Source organism: Bos javanicus, chromosome 1, assembly GCF_032452875.1.
Source record: "Bos javanicus breed banteng chromosome 1, ARS-OSU_banteng_1.0, whole genome shotgun sequence".
In the NCBI taxonomy this organism is placed as follows: domain Eukaryota; kingdom Metazoa; phylum Chordata; class Mammalia; order Artiodactyla; family Bovidae; genus Bos; species Bos javanicus.
The window spans coordinates 143,630,225-143,650,979 of NC_083868.1; the positions used below are offsets into that span (position 1 = coordinate 143,630,225).

Sequence of the window (20,755 nt, forward strand, 5' to 3'; positions counted from 1 at the left end):
GGAGCCCCTTCGCTGCTTTGAGGGTCTTGCTCTGAGTGGCCAGGGGTGTCAGGATGACCCCATCTCACTGGCCCGCCTTGGGAACTAGAGGACATTTCTGGTACCCGGTGCAGGGGTGCTCTGTTGACGGCATGCCCCCTTGTGGTGCTGTGATCCTGTGCGTGCCTTCAGGCTGTGTACGTGTAGTGTATGGGGAGAGTATGCGTACATTTGGGGTATGTGCATGTGTTGTGTGTCTGCGAGTATGCAGACAGGTGCATGCAGATGGATGTGCATGGGTGTGCTCTGGGTGCACACGTGTGTGTGTGTGTGGCAGAGGACTCGTCTCCCAGAGTCTGCTTGGCCAGGCCCCCACCCGCGGGCTAACCCGCGCTGCTCTGAGGCATTAGCATGGGGAAGACAGGGTGTCCATTCCTCATTAGGACACGACCCTCTGGCTGGCGGCCTCCCCTGCCGCAGGCCCTGGCTCAGTAGTGGTCGCCTCCTCCCACCTGGCATGAGCCCCGCCCGCTCCCCTCCATCCACTCTGGCTTGGCGGCAAGTGCCGCACGGTGCCCCCCAGTGCGTGTGCTGCTGGGGAGGGAGGGGGTGTGTGTCTGTTGAATGAATAAAAGATGAGTTCGAAGCTTCCCAGGATGGACGGGGTGGAATCTACTGTTGCTTGGGGGTTGCCGGGCGTGGCTCCTGCCACCCCAGAGCCCTGGTGAGGGAAGACGGGAGGACCATGGCCTGGTGGGTTGGCTCACTCCTCCAGGGTTTGGGCACAGGTGGCGTGCAGGGTGGGGGCCAACAGGCTTGCACCCTTGGACTTGAAGTTCAGGGTGGGGGTGGGGAACTGGGATACCGCTATAACCTGGCCAAGCGGTCAGTGCTGGGCGACGGGGAGGGCATTGGGCGAGGCCAGGGTGTGGCTCACACATTCTCAGCCTCTGCCTCCCTCCCATCCAGACTCTAAGAGTCTGAAGGGTATGAGGGGGCGGTGGGGGGCAGCTCCCTGGCTGTGGCGGAGGCATGGCTAATGCGCTCCCTGTGTCCGGCAGGTGATGGATATGCTGCACTCCATGGGCCCGGACACAGTGGTCATCACCAGTTCGGACCTGCTGTCCCCGAGGGGCAGTGACTACCTGATGGCTCTGGGGAGCCAGAGGACACGTAGGTCCCCACCCGGCGCTGTGCTCCCTCCTGCTGCAGGTCCCTTGAGGCTTCCGAGGCTGGGTTCAGTGGAAAGAAAATCCTGCCTGACTCGGCAGTGGCCAGCTTTCTTTTCCCAACACCTTTCTTCTCCCAAGACCAGATTGGAAACAGAATCAAGAGAGGTTTCTGTGAATTGGGATCCAGTGAGCGTGGGGTGCTGACCACTCTCCCAGGGTCACCACGCAGTGCTCCGTGTCCATTGCCAAGCTGGTAGCACAGTATCGGATAGCGTCCCCTCTTAGAGACTCCAGGGTCACGGGGACCAGCCAGCTGGAGCCCAGCTGCTAGGGAAACCAGGCGTCTCCCCACCCTCACCCCACCTGACCTCGGAACTGGTCCTGGTGTTGACATCACTGGGAGTTCATCTCATACTCTGCCGTGTCAGTATTTTAATTATGTGGCTGCTACAGCGTAAAACGACAGAAGCCAGGGGTCACCTCACTGGCCCAGAGAGCAGTCCCACATGCGTGGCTTTCTGTCTGTGCAAAAGGACACTTATACTCATAGATACTCATGCACACAGGCCTGCACACGCGCCCCCACTTCAGCCAGTTCACGTGGTCCCTACAACTCTAGATCTCCTGCGGCTCCTGCTGCACCAGCCTGGCATGTGCTGGCCCCTCGTCTTCAGGCTGTGCACTGTCCCCCCACAGGCCGCTCTGACTGTGTAGCCCTCTGGGGCCCCAGTCCCTCACTTTCTCACTTGGGATGGACGGTCATTGGGGAGCGTGGGGATCCAGGCTGGCCGAGCCCCCGACACTGTGCAGGGGAGGGCTGGCCAGTTCCCAGGCCACACTGCGGGGCCTCTGCCGGCCGAGGATCTGGGGCCCCAGATGCTGGACTCTTCCCCCCAGGGGCTCCTGACGGCTCTATGGTGACGCAGCGCATCCGCATGGAGATGCACAAGGTGGACGCGGTCTTTGTGGGCACCGGGGACCTCTTCGCTGCCATGCTCTTGGCGTGGACACACAAGCACCCCAACAACCTCAAGGTCAGTGGGGTGTAAAGGGGACAGCACGTTAAGATGCTGGAGTTGGCCGGGCCAACTCACGGGAGGTCCTGAACCCAGTGAAATCTCGGGCTTCGTGGGGACACGGGAGCTGCGGCCTCAGCAACTCAAGGTCCAAAAGCATCCCGGGAGGGAAATCCAGGGGCAGGGCATCCCAGAACGCAGTCCCTGCGGTCAGACCTGCTGGAGACCCATCTCTTCCTACGGAAGGTCTCCTGTCTGTCCCTCCCCCAACTTGGTGTGTGAATGTCCGCAGTGCCCCTGTGTGCTGGCCAGGCGAGCGGTTGCAAGACTGGGTTGGTAACCTGGGGAATGGCGCCCTTGCTGCATGCTGCGTGGTCAGGCGGAGGCGACACAACTGTGTCTTTTGACCTCCCTCTGCACTGCCCTCCTTCACTGGGGGCCTGTGTGCACCCTCCTCGGTGGTCAGCATGGCTGGGTGACCCGCTTGGTGTTGCGAAATGCAGGGTGGGACAGGGCCCTTCCCATCACCCGCAAGGCTTGGGTGAGTGCTGTGACTCCAAGCCAACATTCTTCCGTTTCTCTTCCTCCTTCTTCCCTGGAGGGCAGAGGGTGAGCTCAGACCTGCTTCACGGTCCACTGGAAGCCCGATGCCTAGACTGAGGCCTCTTGGGGCCACCCTCTGCCGAGCCTGAGTTCAGCTCAGCCCAGATCCCGCTGTCGGGGAGGGAGTCTGCTTGCCTACCCGGCATTGCTGAACCCTGTCTTTAACTTGGCAAGGCCAGCACACAGGGACTCTGACCAGCCTGGGGGCAGGAGCTCTTTCCTGTGTACGTTCTCTATAACAGATGGATTCCTGAAATGCTTATTAGGCACCTACCACGTGCCAGGCAGTCCTGACGGTTGCCTGTGGTCTGTTCAGCACACAGTCCCCTCTGCTCGGCTCTCCTGGTTGGGGGAGTGTGTGATCGTGGAGCCAGCGCCCTGTTGGTGGGCTGCGTCCATTCGGGCAACATGGGGGTTGGGGGCAGAGCGCCCCGTGTGGGCGGGACTCAGTGTCCTCCCCTCCCTGCAGGTAGCCTGTGAGAAGACCGTGTCAGCCATGCACCATGTTCTGCAGCGGACCATCAAGTGTGCAAAAGGTAGACCTGGCAGGCGGGCGGGCGGCAAAGGTGTGGGGCGGCGTCATGCAGGCCGAGGCTCCCGCTGTCCCCCTGGCCGAGGCCGTCAGGGCTGGGGAGGAGCAGCTCGGTGGAGCAGCGTGTCTGTCCCTGCAGAGAGGGACACTCAGGGATGAGCGCTGGGGCTCACCCCAAAGGCAAAGGGGAGGAAGAGAGAAATTCGGAATGACTCTCCCCCCCGGCCCCGGCCCTGTCGTCAATGCTCTGCTTGTCCTGCAGCCAAGTCTGGGGAAGGAGTGAAACCCAGCCCTGCCCAGCTGGAGTTGAGGATGGTGCAGAGCAAGAAGGACATCGAGAGCCCCGAGATCGTCGTCCAGGCCACGGTGCTGTGAGAGCCGCGCGGACCCGCCTCCGTCACGCCCAGTGTTAGGTGTCTCCGTTTCCGACCTTGTGAAAAATGTCTGCCTTAGAGGTGTGACTGAAACTTGGTATTTGTTTTCTTTCGTGAGTGTCCAGCATCCACTGGTCTTAATTGTGAAAATGTGCCAGTCGTGCTTTTGAAAAATAACAAAATGATCACAGAGATTTGTAATTTGGGACCCCCAGCTCCCCTCCCCCAAGGTTCCTGGAAAACCAGCTCCGTGTTCAGGTCTCTGGGCCCTGGGCTGGCTTGGGGCACATGGCGTGTCCCCTTCCTGAGCGCGGGGCCCAGGGAGACCACAGTGTCCGCCTCTCGCAGCGAGTCGGGGTTAGTGTTCATGTCCAAAAAGTGATGTAAATGTCTTTATCCTTGCTCTGAGCTCTCCTTCTGTGTTCCCCGTTCAGAATGTTTTGCCTCTTGCTTTGCTGCAGGGCAGCCCCTGGGGGTTTCAGGGTCTCCGCTTCTGTTCTTGGTATGAACGAGTTCCTGAAGCTCGGACGCACAAACGCTGCACAGTCACTTTGGCGGGGACCTTCCCAAGACCCCGGAAATCTGCACATCTCTCGTGTTTCAGGGAGGGGGCCAGCCGTGTAACTCAGCGTCCCTAGGCACCCCCACGGGACAGAGGCTGGTGTGTGGCTGAGGGCGCCTGTGGGTCTTCAGGCTCCTTACGGTCGAGCCAGTCGGTCACATGCTGTGTACTTGCCACCCACTGCTGGTGACAGATGTGTCCAGAAGGCGAACGTGGGCTCCTGCCCTGCCCCCCGCTAGTGTGTGCAACCCCACCCCCAGTTCTCTTGTCCCCCTGCCCCGGCTCCCCTGCTGCTCTGTCCCGTGCCCGCCAGGTGCCAGGAAGCAAGGCGCAGCTCCGCTCCTCCCCACCGTGGGTGGGGCGCAAGCCCTGACACCAGTCCTGTCGTCCACTGCTTGGGTGACCTCCCCGGCTCCCGCCCAGAACTTTGAGGACCCTCCCCGGGTGTGGATCCTGGCAGGGTGTCCCCATGCTCAGAGCCCACCCCCAATTCCGGGGCCTGCGGGGTTTGCATCTCTCGGAAGCCCACAGCCTGGAGGAAAGCAGGGAGACTACAGGATGTCGGGGCCCAGATGGGCATCCCTGGGGAAGCAGGCTCTCCTAGGGCAGCCCCGGCCCCACAGGCAGGACCCCTCCTGAGGCTGGGCCTGTGTCTCCAGGATGCTCACCGCCTCAGGACTGCCTTCTTCCCTGTGTTGAAGATGCCCCCGGATGAAGGCAGGCTGGTCTCCCCTGGACTCTGTGCACCCCTTCTCGTCTTTCTCCCCCACTCCGCTCATGTTCTGAATGTTGTAACTCGGGCATTAGTTCTGTGTACAGGGTCAGGGTTCTCAGCTCCCTGCAGTGACCAGTGGGTCAGGGCATGTGTCCTTGTCCTGGTTCCTGGTCCCTGCAAGGCCTGCTGGCCTAGGAGGAGCAGGAAGACCTGGCGGGGGACAGCCCCCGAGTAGGGCAGCCAGGGACCCACCATAGTCCCACAGGGCTCTGGCCTTCACGAAGCCTTTCATGGAAAAGACGGTCAATGCCAACTAGAGCTCAGAGATGGCCGCACCGCCAGCCCGTGGGAAATCTTTTTTTTTATTTGTTTCCTGTTTTAAAAAAAAAAAAAAAACTTAAGGAGAGCACGTGTAAGATGACACACTTGTAAGCAAGAAACTTGATTATCTCAACGAGATGGTAAAAACCCGCCCTGAAAACATGGTGTTGGGGGTAGCAGCTTGTTTTGTGCGCACCGTGAAGTTAAAGAAAAATGCACTTGGCAAACAGTGTGCTTCTTGGTCCTGGCCCCCACTGTGGGTTTAGCTCTTAATTCTCAGTATCATACACAGAACAATCAGAACCATTCCACCGGTAAAACCGTGAGCTCTTCTGTCTCCTTGAACCATGAAGCCACAGCTGTGAGGAAAGGCTGGGGCACTAGGAGAAGGAAACTGGGGCTCCTGGGAGTGTCTGGGGTGCTCGGGACCCACAGAGAGACCCTGACCTTCTGTGAGAACCACCTCCGACCTCCCCACGCAAGCAAAGTGCACTCTTTGTCGTGATGTTGCTGAACCTGTGTATCGCAGGCTCCTTTGCCTGGGGACCTAGTCCATCTGTCGTGACAACAGCAGAGGTCCTGGCTGTCTCTTCGGAATTTCCCATCCAGAACTTACCCGTGCCCAGCAGCAGTGGGTTCTCATACAGTTTGGGTCCAAGTTAGAATAAACCTTTTTATTTTTTTTACTTTCTATATAGTTGAGTAACAAAAAATAGTAATTTAAGATGAGAGCTATATTGGCCCTGAATGGCTTGCTTATTCCCAGGGTGTAGATTTCAAACCTTCTCCTGGAGACCTTAGAGACAGATTACAAAACATGGTCCTTCTTCTTCAGCCAGCCTTGAATCAGTGCCATGTCCTGCAGAGGTAGCCAGGCTAGCCTGTGCTGTTTTTGTGAGAAGTGTCGGCGATTGTGGAAAACAATGCTCTGTTATCCTTAAATTTGTCAGACCCAGTCTTCAGAGTGTGTTTAATTTCGCAGTGGCTGAGCCTGTCTTGGGGCTCCTGACCTTCTCATTGCTCGGACCTCCTGTTCGCTTGTCAGTTCACACCAGAGAGGAGAGGACACTGTTCTGTCTGGAGGCCCCTGGACCGCACTGTGCACACGCCCTCTCGGGACCACCTGCCTGAGGCAGCGGGGCCCATATCTGTGAATCACAGTGCCTGTGACCACAGAACTGGGCTGTGCTCCATGCCAGAATAACCCGCCCTGGCTGCCCGCCTGGTCTCAGGTCTCCCTCTGAGGTGGGGAGGGGTCTGCTCAGGACCCCTCAGCACCTGCCTGGGCCAGAAGGAGGGGAGTGTGTTGAGGAGCAGAGTGGTATCTGCCCACAGGGCCGCTGCCACATGGTCCTGGCTTTCTGAGTCTGGGTGGCAGCCATGTGGCCCTCAGACTCAGTTCTGAGATCCCAGGCCCACCCATTTCGGGTCCACACCACCTCCCGCTGCCCAGCTGGTGGGGGCTTCCCTTCTCATCACCCCGAGTAGCTGTCTGCATCCTGACTCCCTGGAGAGCTGACTCCTGTGTCTACTGAGGGAGGCGGCAGGTGGATGTGCCAGGGGGCACTCAGGGACCCCTGGCCCTCGGGAAGGCGGGCCTTCTCCGTCTGGGAGCCCAGGTCTATGGCTCGAGGCCAGGAAGCCTTGAACTTGGGCCTGCTTGGTCAGGAAGCATGTCTTCTCCCCAGAAGGGTCTGCCCCCCTCCTGCAGTGTTCTCCAGATCTGCCCATGAGAGCCGTCAGGCTGGTCCCCCACCAAGCAGGGACTGAGTGCTGCACACGTGTGGCCTGGCAGCCTTGTGCAGAGCTGCCGTGCCTGAGTCTGTGTCTGCTTCTGCAGCCATGAGCATCCTGAGCAGGAGCCTGCTTTTGTAGACAGCTCTGTTGTTTTCGGAGGGCTTCCCAGGTGGCACTAGTGGTAAAAAGCCCGCCTGCCAGTGCAGGAGATGTAAGAGTCACAGGTTCGATCCCTGGGTTGGGAAGATCCCCTGGAGAAGGGCTTGGCAACTCACTCCAGTGTTCTTGCCTGGAGAATCCCATGGAGAGAGGAGCCTGGTGGGTTACAGTCCATGGGGTCGCACAGAGTCACTACTAAAGTGACTTCACACTGGTTTGAGGCCTACCTTGCTTCTGGTCTCTGCCAGCAGGGGGCAGTGAGGGCACAGATCCTGCAGCTCACCGACCATCCCACTCCCCCTCCCCCTACCCCACCCTGCCACAAGCCCCCCCACCCCATGATGCAACACAGCTGCCACCTTTCTAGGGATGTTTCTTCAGGGGCTCTCCTGTCTGGCGATCGGAACCAGAACCGGGGTTTGTAGTCTGTTCGCTGCATGGGGAGGGGGCCCTGAGTGAGTCTGCCACATGGCCCAGGGTCCCAGTTCCTAAAACCTTGAGCTCTCCTTAGCTCCTGTCTTCCCCTGGACTCCTGCAGTTCATTCTTGGTGCAAGACGTCTTGTTCTTAATGTGCAAAGACACCGATCAAGAAACGTTGTCTTACAAGCTACATTCCTGCCTTTTACTAGAGGTCTTTGCTCACAACAGGGTGTGTTCGTTTGGTCATTTGGCAAGTGATTTTAGGTCTGGCTTAGAGAATATTTTAAAACTTTATATGAATGGAAAGTTCTTTTAAGAATTTTCTTTTTAACTCCTGGCAGAGTAAACAGGCGTTTTTAAAGCTCACCACTGTCAGAGCCGAGCAGAGCCCTGTGCTCAGGGAGGGGCCCCTGGCCCCTCAGCAGCCCAATTTTCTGCAGCAGGAAACACGCTTGGAAGGACATGCCATGGGCCACTCAGTCTGGCCGGGGGCAGCGCAGTCCTGCGAGAGCTGCCCTCCGCCCAAACAGAGGGGGCACACCGCCCTCGGGCCCTTTGCTCGGGAGCCCCCCAGACAGGGGTCTTGGTCCTCATGCAGCCAAGGATACAGAGCTGGGTCAGCGGGTTCGGGACCACTGTTGCTTTCTCACACAGCCCCCAGCTTCTGGCACAAGGAAGGTGAGTGTGGGTCACGGCCAGGATGGAGGAGGGACAGACGAAGGGAATGGATGAGCCTGGCAGCAGTGCCCCCAGTGTGCCCCAAAGAGTGAAGAGGGGATAGAGGCAATTTGTGCGTTTCTGCATAATACCTGGGACCATTGTCTTGGTAATGGGAGGCGTCAGTGTTGAGGCTGGGGAGGTGGAAGTGAATTCTTCACGCAGCCCCTGAAGGATAAGGTGTGTGGGTGGCGTGTTGAATGTTTTTGGCTTCAGAGCTGCATACTTGTAGAATTTCACTTGGGATTTCCCGTAACGGTTACAAACCTGGACCCGCAGGAGGACTGAGGCTCTGACTCAGGCCAGTTGGTGCCGACCCTGTCCTTCCAGAAGCTGGGGGAAATGATACAACCTTGGGACCAGAGGGGCTCCCTGCGGTTCCGGCGACGGCTTCACTAGCCCTGTGCTCTACTTGCCAGCCCCACCTACTGTGCGCCTGTGGATGTGTTTTAAACATAAACCCCTTGCAGCGCTGTCGAGGCTGTGTCTGTCTGTTCTGGTCTTACTGACTTATGATTATCACAAATAAATATTTTCATGGTGATGCTGTTGAAGTGTGGTTTCTTTTTCCCAGAGGAGCTTCGTTCCCCTGTGGCCAGAGGTCCTATCCATCTAACCCTCTCTGTTTTGGTTTTTTTTTTAACCCTCTCTGTTTTCTCCTCTCTGTTTTCTGCCCGGGAAGTGGGGGCAGGGCTTGTTTGGATGCTCCAGGCAGTGGGCTCCAGGCCCTTGGGCTTCCCCCAGGATTGGGCTGAGGATCAGAGACTGCAGGTCTCTTTCCTGACCCCTCCTGCCTGATTCTGAGGAGCAGCTCTGGTCACTGGCCAAGCCTCACGCTCCTTCCTGCTTCCTTCAGGTCTTGTTGGTGACAGCACTGGTCTTGGGAGCCCGGCCGGTACCTGCTCTCCCTGCCATCTACTGACACCTTTGCAAATAAGTCCGAGGGTCATTTCCAGGCAGCACCAGGCTCCATCGGACGGGCAGGAAGAAGGTGGGCAAGGATACAGGGTCTTGTCTGAAGCACTTCTGGCTCCACCTCTCAAATCCCCTTCTACCAGCCCTGTGTGGCCCTTGAGGCTGGGACACCGATCCCGTGGCTGCTGTAACACATTTCTACCAATCGAGGGGCTTGCAGTAACGCAGATTTATCCTTTCACAGCCTGGATGTCAGATGTCTGAAAATGGGTGGGCGGCTCTGGTTCCTTCTTGGGGATCCAGAGAGAATCTCTAACTTGCCTTTTCCATCTTTCTAGAGGGACCTGCACCCTTTGGCTCACGGCTCCTTCTCCACCTTCAGAGCCAGCAGCATAGCCTCTTCAGTCTCCCTCACACTAACTTTCCTGCCTCCCTCTCATGGAGACCCTGTGATGACGCTGGGCCCACCTGGCTACTCCAAGACCAACTCCTCATTTTAAGACGCATCTGCAAAGTCCCTTTTGCTGTGTAGGGTACATCCATAGGATTCGGGCACTAGGGCGTGCATTGCAGGGAGCTTTCCCAGGGCTTCTGGGATCATAGCCACACAGTCTCATCCTGTCTGAAATTCTGCCTAAATTACAGCATTGAATAAATTCCCCATGAGGTGCAGACTCAGGCTGGCCCCTGCAGCAGGGTCTTAGCCAGCACAAGGCTGGCCCCAGCCCCTTCTGTCTTGTTGCTCTGCTTTCCCTGGGGTGTGGCCCTTGTATGTGACCTTGGAGTGGGGGGAGAGGGAGGAGAGGGAGAGGAGAGAAGGCACTTTTCCCTCCCTCCATCCATCCCTCGCCCCCTTTCCTAAAAGTTTCACGGAGATCAATTCACATTTCAGTTTGCCCTCTTTGAATGAAAATTCAGGGTCTTGTTATGAAGGTAGCAACCCTGAAAAGGATGTTTAAGTTTAGCTTTGACAGCTGTCTCCCCCAGATCAATGGTGTCCTCCAAAAAGGTCCGCCAGAACCTCAGAGTGTGACATTTGGAAACACGGTCTTTGCAGATGTACTAGTTAAGATGAGGTCACACTGCAGCAGAGTGGGGCTCAATCTGGTACCTGGTGTTCTGACGAGATGCTGAGGGAAGCAGACGCATGAGGAGGCAGGCGAGTGATGCGCCTGGCAGCCCTGGAAACGGAGACTGTGGGTTGCATGGGAAGTCGATTGTTGGATAGCGTGGAAAGTTGATTGTTGTTAAGTCGCTCAGTCGTGTCTGACTCTTTGCAACCCCATGGACTGTAGCCCACCAGGCTCCTCTGTCCATGGGATTCTCCAGGCAAGAATACTGGAGTGGGTTGTTGTTTCCTTTGCCAGGGGATCTTCCTGACCCAGGAACTGAATCTGCATCTCCCACATATCCTGCATTGGCAGGCAGGTTCTTTACCACTGAGCCACCTGGGAAACCTGGTGCATTGAAAGTAGGGTCCTCACAGGGGAGGAGAGGGCCTCAAAGCCTGGGATAGGGATGCCTGAAGGATGCACCTGGGGTCTTGAACCCAACGCCTAATTCATCCGGATGCCCCATGCTGCAGCAGACCACTACCCTTCCTTTGCGGAAACTCAGCTCCCTCATCTGGAGAGCAAGCAACAGCCACACACCTGAGGCGGGTGCTGACGCTTGTTCCTTTCGGGTGGGCCTCCACTGCCTCCTTTGCTCCAGGCCCATCACCAGGCAGGTTTCAGCCAAGTGGAGAAGGAAGCACAGCCTGGGCTGCTAGGAAGGCCCTACATGCCCTGGGAGCACAGGACCAGCTCCTGGGTGCCAGCAGACATGGGGAGCACCAGGTGGGTGGGAGTCTTGGGATGGGAGACAGGGCTGGGTGCAGTACGTTAGCTACAACAGAAGAACATCTGCTGATGCGGGCCATCTGTGACTTCAGTTGTGGGTTGAATTGTGTCCCCAGAGTGTCTATCCTAACTGCTACCCCCCGCCCCAGCCCCCTGCCCTGGCTGTGAATGCAGCCTTATTTGGAAATAGGGTCTTTGCAGATACAGTTCAGTTAAATGAGATCACCCTGGGATGGGGGCCCTAAGACCTCAGACTGAGGAAAGAAGCCCATGAGAAGACACAGGTGGGAACTGGAGAGCTGCCTCTATAAGCCAAGGTCCCAGCTCGGCTGAGAGGCTCCCTGAAACACAGATTGGCCACTGGTCCAAAGCAAAGGGGTCAGGGCTGCAGCCCAGCCTCCCCACCTCACGGCCAGGTATGCGGCTCCAACCTGACCGCATCCTCCAGGGCCCCCAGGGCTAGCCCTGCCAGGTCTCCGCCCCTCTGCCCTTCAGGTCTCAGGCTTACCCCAACCCACACAATCGGCTGAGTTCCCCTCTTCCCTCCCACAGCACTCCAGTCCGGTTAGAAGCTGTGCCTCAAAAAAAAAAAAAAAAAAAAAAAGAAGAAGCTGTGCCTCTCCACCCAGGGAGGTGGCCAGACTGCTCATCCCCCAAGCTTCACCCCCTTAAATCTCTGGCTGCCCCCCCCCCCACCCATCCAAACAAAGACCTTCTGGGGCAAACACTGCCCGGGACTGCTGAGCTGGCTGCTGGTGGGTCACCCAGCAGTGCCCTGGCCTGGTCTGGGCTCCTGGGGGCATATGTTGTGTCTGAGCCCCTGGCCTGCTTCCTCTGGAAAAGCCCATCATACCCTCACCACAGAGACCCTGTCAGGCATACCTTCTCGATGGCCAGGAGGCCACCATATCCACAGACAGCTGTGTACTGGGCGGGGCTGTAATTCGTCCTCCTCCTCTGAGTGCTCAGGGCCACGTGCAGCCTGAGGGCCTGGCCAGGCCAGCCACCAGGCAGCCCTTCCTGTGTGTGCTCCTTGATGATTTATCCTTAAAGGCGGCAAAGGGGGGGCATCCCCACGGGGAAGAGTGAGGAGAAGGAGGGCAGACGTGGTCAGGTTCCACCAAAGGGGCCCAGCAATTCTGCTCCTTTCCACCCGCCTCGCCAGGGCAGGCACCAGGCTCCTGAGGAGCCGTGTCCTCTAGTTGGCCCTCAGGACCTCCCCCTACCCCAGTGGACCTACATGCCGGTCCCTGTGGTCACACAGAGCTTCCTGGGAGAGGAGTTCTGGGAAACCACGCCAGCTGCTGCAGACTCTGGCCCTGTGGCAGCCCCTTGATCAGGCTGTGCCTGAGTCCCACCTGCTGGGACTCACCAGTTGTGACCACGCCTGCTGCAAAGGAGTCTGGGAAGTGTGGGTTTTCATGTGTCCCAATTATACAGTCCTCCTTTCCTCAGGGCAGGTGGGGAGGTCGGATCTAGGTGGGAAGCCATCAGTGTCTGGTCACCCACAACATCATAAGCTCCCTTACAGAGGGGTCCCGATTGCCCTGCTGTCCACTCTTGCCCCTGCCAGTAGGGGGTCTGGCACACAAACACTCAGCTCGGCAGAGTCCATCACGGCTGTGCCCAGACAAGACTCCTGACCAGGTTGTGCTGTGGGGGCGGTTAAGAAGCAGGAAGCTCTGAAGCCCTGGAGCCCCTCGCTTAGGGCCCCCTGGACACTCCAGCTGGATGAGACAGATGGCCACGGCCACAGCTGTCTGCAGGGCACAAGCCCCACCTGCTGGACCTCATCTGTCAGCGGAGACCCTGAGTTCCCAGGGCACTCAGAGAGCTTGTGCCCGCGGGCTGCTCTCTCTGAGCTGAGCCTGGACGGTCCCACACTCCCCTCCACCTACCCCCAGCAGGGACACAGCCTCCACATCACACAGGGGCCGGCCACTCAGCAGTCTGGGGACCCGGGCGGCAGAACCTCCAAGCATTGCCCCAAAGTTCTGGGCACAGGGGAGGAAGAAGCCCCCAAGGGCTGCTAAGAGAGGATGGGGAAGGGGGGCAAGGGGAAGGTGCCTGCCCACCCAGAGGGGCTCCTCCCTGTCTGGAGAGCTTGAGGACTGGGGTGGGACGAGGAGAAGGTGCCTGCCCACCCAGAGGGGCTCCTCCCTGTCTGGAGAGCTTGAGGACTGGGGTGCTGCTGGTGGGGGTGGGGAGGATCACCGTGTCTGTGTCTCCCCAGGGCACAAGCCTCAGTCTGGTCCGGGAAACAGAGGCTACTCAGGGTGGGTGCAAAGGAGGGGCCCTTTGCACGTGTGCAGAGAGGGACTGGGCAGATTCTCTTCCCGGTGGGGGACCGTTAGGGGCTGGGGCTGAGTGAGAGACTGGCTGGAGAGGATATCCTTGGATCAGGCAGGGCCCAGGTGTCCCTGGGGGTCCCTGAAGCAGGTGCTGGGGGCCAGAGAGCAGGGGTGTCCACTAGGTCAGCACCTACGGCTGGTGGGGACACTGGGTCTGGGGGCAATGAGAGAGCACCCCCCAGCAGTCCCTGAAACCCTCTGCCACCCTGCCCAGACTGCCTCTGGTGTCCTGTTGGCATTTTTGTCAATTTCTTACCGAGGTGTGATTCACACAACATACACTTTTATTTCTCACACAACATACACTTTACCATTGTATTTATTCTTTTTATTTTATTTATTTTTTAAAGTAGCTTCCCTCTTTCTAAAAAAATTTTAATTGACTTAGTTTTGGCAGCCCTGCGTGACATGTGGGAACTTAGTTTCCTGACCAGGGATCAAACCTGTGGTCCCTACAGTATAAGTGTGGAGTCTGAGCCGGTGGACTGGCAGCAAAGTCTGTTTACCATTTGACAGTGTACACTTCAGTGTGTTTAGTGCATTCACAATGGTTTGCAACCACCACCTCTTCTAGTGTCAAAACCTTGTCACCCCCAGCACACACCTGGGGGACCCTCTGAACCCAGTGGTCACACCTGCCTCCGTCCCTGTGCTCCGTGCTCCCTGCTATGAGGTGTGGGCTGTCGGCCCTGTCCAGGCACCTACATAGCATCCCCCATCCGCCCCCCTTCACTGGAAGTTTCCAGGTGGAAATATAGCTGATCTTCAAGTCAATGTAAATATGCTCTCTGGCTTCTATTTTCCCAGACCAAGAGCTGGAGATGCAAGTTTTCTGTCCTAGAGCTCAGGATAGGGCAGGACACACACAGCTCCTGACTGAGTCTCCTTCTCCTGCTCTCACAGGTCTGTTTGCTCCCCAAGGACTGTTTACCTGCTCTGCATTCAGCCCTCATGACCTGCGCCTCCGATCCATCAGCAGCAGGCCTGACACAGAACACCACCTGCCCCAGAGACGAAGTGGAGACAGGAAGGGGGCAGACTCTGCCCTCAGGAACAGGCTGTCCACCTGGACCCTGAGCCACACAGAACTGTCCCCAGCGTTTAGTCTTACAACGCAGGGTGCGCTTTTCTATTCTACTGCACACGAACACTCACACACGGCAAACACACCACTGGATTGACTTCACTAACGGTAGTAACCGGCTGCTGAAACCAGGAAGCCTTGAGACAGACCCAGCGCATACCCCGGGCAGTCAGTGGGTAGTTGGGGCCGGACTCGCAGGACATGGCACTCAGCGGGCCCTGCGGGTCACAGCCTCCCTGCACACATCTGTGCATCTCTACCCGAGCAGAAATGCGTGAATGTATCTGAGTCCATCTAGAACTAATGCTCTAGGGTCAGATTTTCTCACCCCCTCTTACTGTACACGATGGGGTGGGGGGTTCTGAGACCTGGAGACACGACACAGAGTCACCATGACAGCCTGTGGAGCTGTGGTTAGAGCACATGTTCCCAGAACCCTGGGTGTACCACCTGCCCACTGGCACCTGGGCCACCCTCTCCCCTCCTCGGCTCCTCAGGGAAGGGGGCTCAGGCGGTAGGAGGCCCAGCGGGGGCTCCACCCAGGACACCTCTCACCTGCTGACACTTCTCTACTGTGATTATAGCTTCAGATGAAGAAAAAAACCCCAACAGAGACAATTTGTGAAAACAGAAAACACATGTTTATTAAAGATAACTCAAGCTCCCCTTGAAGGAAATTTAGTTAAAATCATGGATTGAGAGAAAAAAATGAACACAGTGAAAGCAGGGAACAGAGACACCACCCCACCCCGAGGGGCACCGCGTCTGGTCCCAGACAGGTCTGCAGAGGAGAGACCCACGTGGGTGATGGACTCTGAAAATCAGGCCTAGAAGTAGGTCAGCTCGTCATGCCTGCTTTTGTTGGTCTGGTAGCTGGTCAAGGCCACAGGCTTGTTCTCGTGTGGGAGGCTTTCAAACACTCGGATGTGCACGAAGTCATCCTCGTCCACTTGAACCTGAAAGGAGAGTCCAGTGAGGGGCAGGTGGGGCCTCTGACCCCAAGTCCCCCTGCTCCACTGGACTTGGCTGGATGGTAGGAGGGTCCTGGATGCCTGGAGGCTGCGTCCCTTCATGTCCCCAGAGACTGGTCTGAGGACATTCTCACCCTCCTCCTTCAAGTGCAGGGGACACCCTAGGTGCCCAGCCAGCACCCCTCCCCCACACTCATTCCAGCAGAGCCCTTGGTCACCTGAGAGGCTAGGTCCTCTTCTCCAAGGAGGCCGCAGCACACACGTGCACACATGCACATGCACACACACATGCTTGCACACGCATGCTCATTTTGGACAGCCACCAAACCCCTGAAGCTGAGGGCTGCTGCAGGACCCTGCTGAGCACTCCTGCCCTGGGCACCTGCGAGCTCCCACTTCAGCCAGACTCTCCCAAGAGGCTGACACCCCACCTTGATCAAGTAGTTCATCCCGGCAACCACCTGGCTCCTGAATTTCACAGCCTTGAACACTGGGAACTTCTTGTTCTCCTTCTCCTCCAGCTGGGACTTCACCTGCGGAAGGGGAGAAGGGAGAGACAGGTGAGCTCACCTGTATTAGATGTCACCCCTGAACTCTCATGCCTGGGCACTGCACACTTTCTACACCTCATCTGCCCTTTACAGCTGAGCAGACACACTCAACTGTTGACTCTGATGATAAAGGACAGAAAAATGTTCTCTGTATCATTTCTCTTTTCTTTTTCAAGGATGGGAATTTTATATTTTCACCATCAAGACAATGTGTATAAGTTCACACCCTGTTTTTCTTTTTACTTAGTTCTTTTGAAAGAGTACATACATACCATTTTTCAGTTACTCTTTTAAAAGTGAAAATTAAAATATTTTAAAGAATTAAACTAAATTGAACGTTAAAGATAATTTTCCAGGGACTTCCTCAGTGGTCTAGTGGGTAAGACTCAGTGACAGCAATGCAAGGGGCCCGGGTTCGATTCCTGGTTGGTGAACTGTATCCTACATGCTGCAAAGAAGAGCTACTTGCTGCAAGTAACTACGTGGCACAGCCAAAGTAAAATAAATAAATATTTATTAAAAATTCAGTCTTCCATCTTCTGTTGTTAATGTTCAATTGCTAAGTCATGTCTGACTCTTTGTGACCCCAAGGATTGTGGCACGCCAGGCTCCTCTGTTCTCCAGTCTCCCAGAGTTTGCTCAAATTCATCTCCATTGAGTCAGTGATGCTATCTAATGATCTCATACTCTGCTGACGCCTTCTCCTCCTGCCCTCGATTTTTCCCAGCATCAGGGTCTTTTCTATGAGTCAGCTCTTCCTGGCAGGTGGCCAAAGGACTGGAGCTTCAGCTCCATCATCAGTCCTTCCAGTGAATATTCAGGGTTGATTTCCTTTAGGATTGACTGGTTTGATCTTATAGAGGTGCCTTAATTCTCTTGGGGAAAAAAAAAGTGAAAGTGACGATGTTAATCACTCAGTGGTGTCCGACTCCTTGCGACCCCATGGAGCCTGTGTGGCTCCTCTATTCATGGAATTCTCCAGGCCAGAATACTGGAATGGGTTGTCATTTCCTTTTCCAGGGTTCTCTTAAGAATCTCAGTTTCTTCTGCAGACAGTTTTAAAAAAATGCTTTTCTACTTTAAATTTTTATTTATTTTTAGTTTTTAGTTTTTAAACGTGTCATAACTCTGGGTTTTCCATTGTTAACTTTTAGTTACTTATTCTTTTTTTTTTTTTTTGGCTGCCTTAGGTCTTTGACGCTGCATGCCAGCTTTCTCCAGTTCCTTTTTTTTTTTTCTCCAGTTTCAAAGAGTGGGGGCTTCTGTTGAGAGCACAGGCTCTAGGCATGGGGGCTTCAGTAGTCTTGGCTCCCTGGCTCTAGAGCTCGGGCTCAAGAATTGTGGCACTTGGGCTTACTTGCTTATCCCTATGTGGTATCATCCCGGACCAGGGATGGATCCCAGGTCCCCTGCACTGGCCTGTGGATTCTTCTCCCCTGGGCCACCAGGGTGGTCCTTTGCTGCCTTTTTAGACGGTCTCCCTAGGACTGAACTGAACTGAACTGAACTAGGATGCAGGGCCTTTGGGCAGAGGCTGTTTCTGATCTTTGGTGTCAGATGTTAATGATACCCTTGGATCAGTCAGGTTTTCTAGGGTCTTGGCCTTTAGGGAACTGAGCTTTGTTATGGAGGAAGGGAGAGCAGGTTGCTTTGTCTTGACTTTAAGATCTAATCTGGTTTCTGAGTGCTCAGCAGCCACAGGCACTCACTGCCCTGAAGTCCCCAGACCAGTTCTGGGTGTCAGAGGAGCTTGGTGAAGCCCAAGCGCCTGCTGCTTGGGGAGCCAAGGGCATCACCATTATGCATGCCAGTGAGTCACCTGGCAAGGGCCTGCAGGGAGGGGCACTCTGGTGATTGGGTCGGGGAAAGGACAGGAGGAGGGAGGGTCAGGTAGTGAGAAGGTGGGCCACCTGCTCTTCCATGAGGCTGCCACGGCTCTCAGGGTGGTCAGTGTGGGTGTGTCCCCCTGGGCCAGTGCCCACCCTTGTCTCAACACTCAGCTGTGCAGCCCTTCTTCACGGAGCTGTATGGAACTGACCCTCAGACCGTTTACCCAGCCTGGGGGTGAGTGATGCCCACAAACCCTCCCGGGGGCCTGGGATGAAATCATCTCTCTGTCTGTCTCAGGAGTGGAAGCAGGAGAGCCCTGCTCTGTGCAAGGATGGCTGGATGTGGTGGATACAGGTCTGTCTCTGGCCTCACTTCTCCTTATCTATTCAGGAAAACTTCAGTACAAAAGGCCCCCAGATGGTGCCCCTGCCCCTCACAGAGCCCACCCAGCACACAGGTGGCCACCTCGCTCCCAGGGCAGTGAGAACGGTGCACTGACAGGTGACTCTCAAGGGATGGACCCCAAGTGCAGCCCCTAAGACAGAAACCCTTGTCTCCCGAGGCGTCTCACCCTCACTCAAAGCTCATGTGGCCAGCGGGGATTCTCAGGCCTGGAGGCCCAGGAAGAGGAAGGGAGGGCTGGGCTGAGTGGCCATGGAGGGGGAGAACAGGGAACACCCTTCTGCCTGGCTCTCACTGGCTGTCCCCCAGATCCCTCAGTGTCTAAGGTCTCACAAGACTGACTCACCCCTTCCACGACTGCTGTCAGATGATCCCAAAGGTAGGATCCAGGACGCAGCAGAGCGCATGCCCTGGGATGTAGGAGGCAGCAGTGGAGCGGGGAGGGGGGCGGCGGTGGGCAATAAAGATAAGGGACCTAGGTTTCCTCTTCTCATCAGAACTCGAATACCCGCCCCAGACCCTGAACTTGTCTCCCTTGTGAGGAGGGGGGGACAGGCCCCAACCCCACATGACCCTCGAGTGCAAGAGTTTTCCTGGAAAAGGGGCTGGACTGCTGCCCAGGGTCTGATCCATGCTCTGCCTACTTGACCCAGCTACTTTCAGTTGCCAAATGTTTCACTGGAGAGCGTTTCAAACCTACACGAAAGTGCTAAAATAACAGCCTGAGTCTCGGCGGCCTGGGCCCCTGACTCACTCATGATGACCTCACCCCACGCTGTGCCCTTTGCTCTCCGTGTGCTTTTCCCCAACTGTCACCTTGCCTCCCCTCCAACTCCTCTGCCCTCTCTCTCTTCTCAAGAGAGAATGGGATGTGCTAGGGTGCAGTGCCTCTGTCCCAGAGGTGATGACTGCTGACCACTGTGGTCCCGGGACCCCTTCTGCCCGCAGCAGCCCTACCTGGTCAGCGATGGCCTGGATCTCGGCTGTGGCATCCTGAGTATCTGAGAACCCACCAAGATTTGGTCCCCACATGTCAGCAGTCGGCAGGCTGGGCGGGTGAGCTGTAGGAGCTGCTGACACTCCCAGGACGGGTGAGCTAATGGGAAACTGCCAGACTTGGAGGGATGGTCCTGTGATGCGTGGGTGGAGCCAGGAGAGGTGCCTAGGTTGAGGGACAGGGAACAGGGAGGGGAAGTCCTGGTCCCATTCAGGAACATGCTCTGACTCGGCGGGGGCGGGACTTCGGTATCTTCCTCTGGGTGGCAGAGTCACAAGGCAGGGGTGGGAGCTCCCTGCAGGATGGGCGTGGTAGTGGGGGGCAGCACCGACAGAATCTCCAGAGAGAAAGGGGTCCACTCGGGTGGGAGGATGATGGGAGTCACCTGTCCTTCGGGTTCCACAGGAGCCTGGAGACACGGGAGCAGCAGACCTGAGAGCTGCCAAGGGTGGAGAGGAGAAGCTCCCGCCAGCTCAGAACCTGGAGGAGCTGGAGGAGAGGCGCAGGGGCCGCCTGGGCCTCAGTTCGACCTGCCCGTGCCCCCTGGAGCCCCTCATCCCCCAGCCAGGCCCAGCGCCCCACCCGTTCTGGCCTGTCCTGTGGGCTGCTGTGCACATCATGGACATGTGACTGGTGACACAGGAAGGGCTGACATGGGTGGACAGAAGAGCCACAGAGGATTCAGAGGCAGGGAGGCAATGACTCCAGGGCCTCAGATGGCATGGGGGTCAGACGGATGGTGTTACTTACTAGGACTTGATTCTGATGGGTGTGGGATTAGAGTAGGTTCAGCTATTCCCCAGGCTGGGGCGGGGGCACCCTTCTGGGGTCCAAGCCTGGGCTCTTGTGTAACCCTGGGGAACCGATGATCTGAGGAGACACATGAGTGAGACACAAGGCTGAGGCCTTGGTGGGGAAGGGGGCCGGGAGGCGGGCAGCAGAGTCAGGGGAGCCCAGGAGACCCGCTCCGCCCTGTGGTCAGCCCAGTCTCGGGTTGGGTATTGGTGGGCTTAGCTTTCCAGGTCATCTTCAGTCAGTCATCTTTCTTGTGCCCAGGTGTGGTCTGAGGCCCTTCCTGGTGGCGCACACATCTCTCAGGCAAGATGGTTTCCAGCGGGAGTGTTTCTGGGAGGTTGGCAGAACATAGTATTGGCTGGCCTCACCCACCTCCTTCTGGCCCCCTAGAAGTCTCCAGTTAGATTTTGGCAGTAGCTTCTCAGTAACGCACACCTTACAGGGAACTCCTATTTTGAGACAACTCAGGCAAGTGCTTATTACTGTGTTTTTACCAGCGGGGCGTAGGTGGGGGGAAGGTTTCAGGCAATGTTTCTCTAAAAATTCTGTCCCCTCCTCCTGCCCTGAGACACTTCAGACTCGAGATAATTCTTGCGTAATCAGAGTAGAAATCAGATTGATTATATTCTTTGCAGCCAAAGATGGAGAAGCCCTATACAGTCAGCAAAAACAATTCCGGGAGCTGACTGTGACTCAGATCATGAACTCCT

The 20,755-nt window shown here is 56.7% G+C and overlaps 2 protein-coding genes across 4 annotated transcripts in view; one reads left to right on the forward strand and one right to left on the reverse strand.

Annotated features, from left to right (window-relative positions):
• PDXK (pyridoxal kinase) overlaps positions 1–8,852 on the forward strand; it is a 30,695-nt gene extending 21,843 nt beyond the window's left edge. For 2 of the 3 annotated variants that reach the window (XM_061422889.1, XM_061422896.1), the window contains exons 8-11: positions 1,041–1,152; positions 2,049–2,185; positions 3,240–3,306; positions 3,565–8,852. In XM_061422889.1, the coding sequence (XP_061278873.1) occupies positions 1,041–1,152; positions 2,049–2,185; positions 3,240–3,306; positions 3,565–3,677 (429 nt within the window). In that variant the 3' untranslated portion in view covers positions 3,678–8,852. Of the gene's footprint in view, positions 1–1,040; positions 1,153–2,048; positions 2,186–3,239; positions 3,307–3,441 lie in introns of all 3 variants that reach the window. The other variant, XM_061422905.1, reaches the window with a different exon arrangement.
• A 6,265-nt stretch (positions 8,853–15,117) lies between these two features.
• Positions 15,118–19,417, reverse strand: LOC133250994 (stefin-C). Its single transcript, XM_061422928.1, has 3 exons — positions 19,211–19,417; positions 15,902–16,003; positions 15,118–15,455 (listed from the first exon to the last, which is right to left on the reverse strand). The coding sequence occupies exons 1-3, from the start codon at positions 19,283–19,285 to the stop codon at positions 15,327–15,329; spliced, it is 306 nt and encodes a 101-aa protein (XP_061278912.1). The 5' UTR covers positions 19,286–19,417; the 3' UTR covers positions 15,118–15,326.
• Positions 19,418–20,755: the final 1,338 nt, after the last annotated feature.

Bases quoted from the DNA above. Each gene is read 5' to 3' on its own strand.
- LOC133250994 (XM_061422928.1), bottom strand. From the start codon at position 19,285: ATGTGGGGACCAAATCTTGGTGGGTTCTCAGATACTCAGGATGCCACA. The intron at 16,004-19,210 runs GTAGGGCTGCTG...CCCCTTCCGCAG, and splicing joins TCCAGGCCATCGCTGACCAG to GTGAAGTCCCAGCTGGAGGA. The intron at 15,456-15,901 runs GTGGGGTGTCAG...CTCTCCTTTCAG, and splicing joins GGATGAACTACTTGATCAAG to GTTCAAGTGGACGAGGATGA.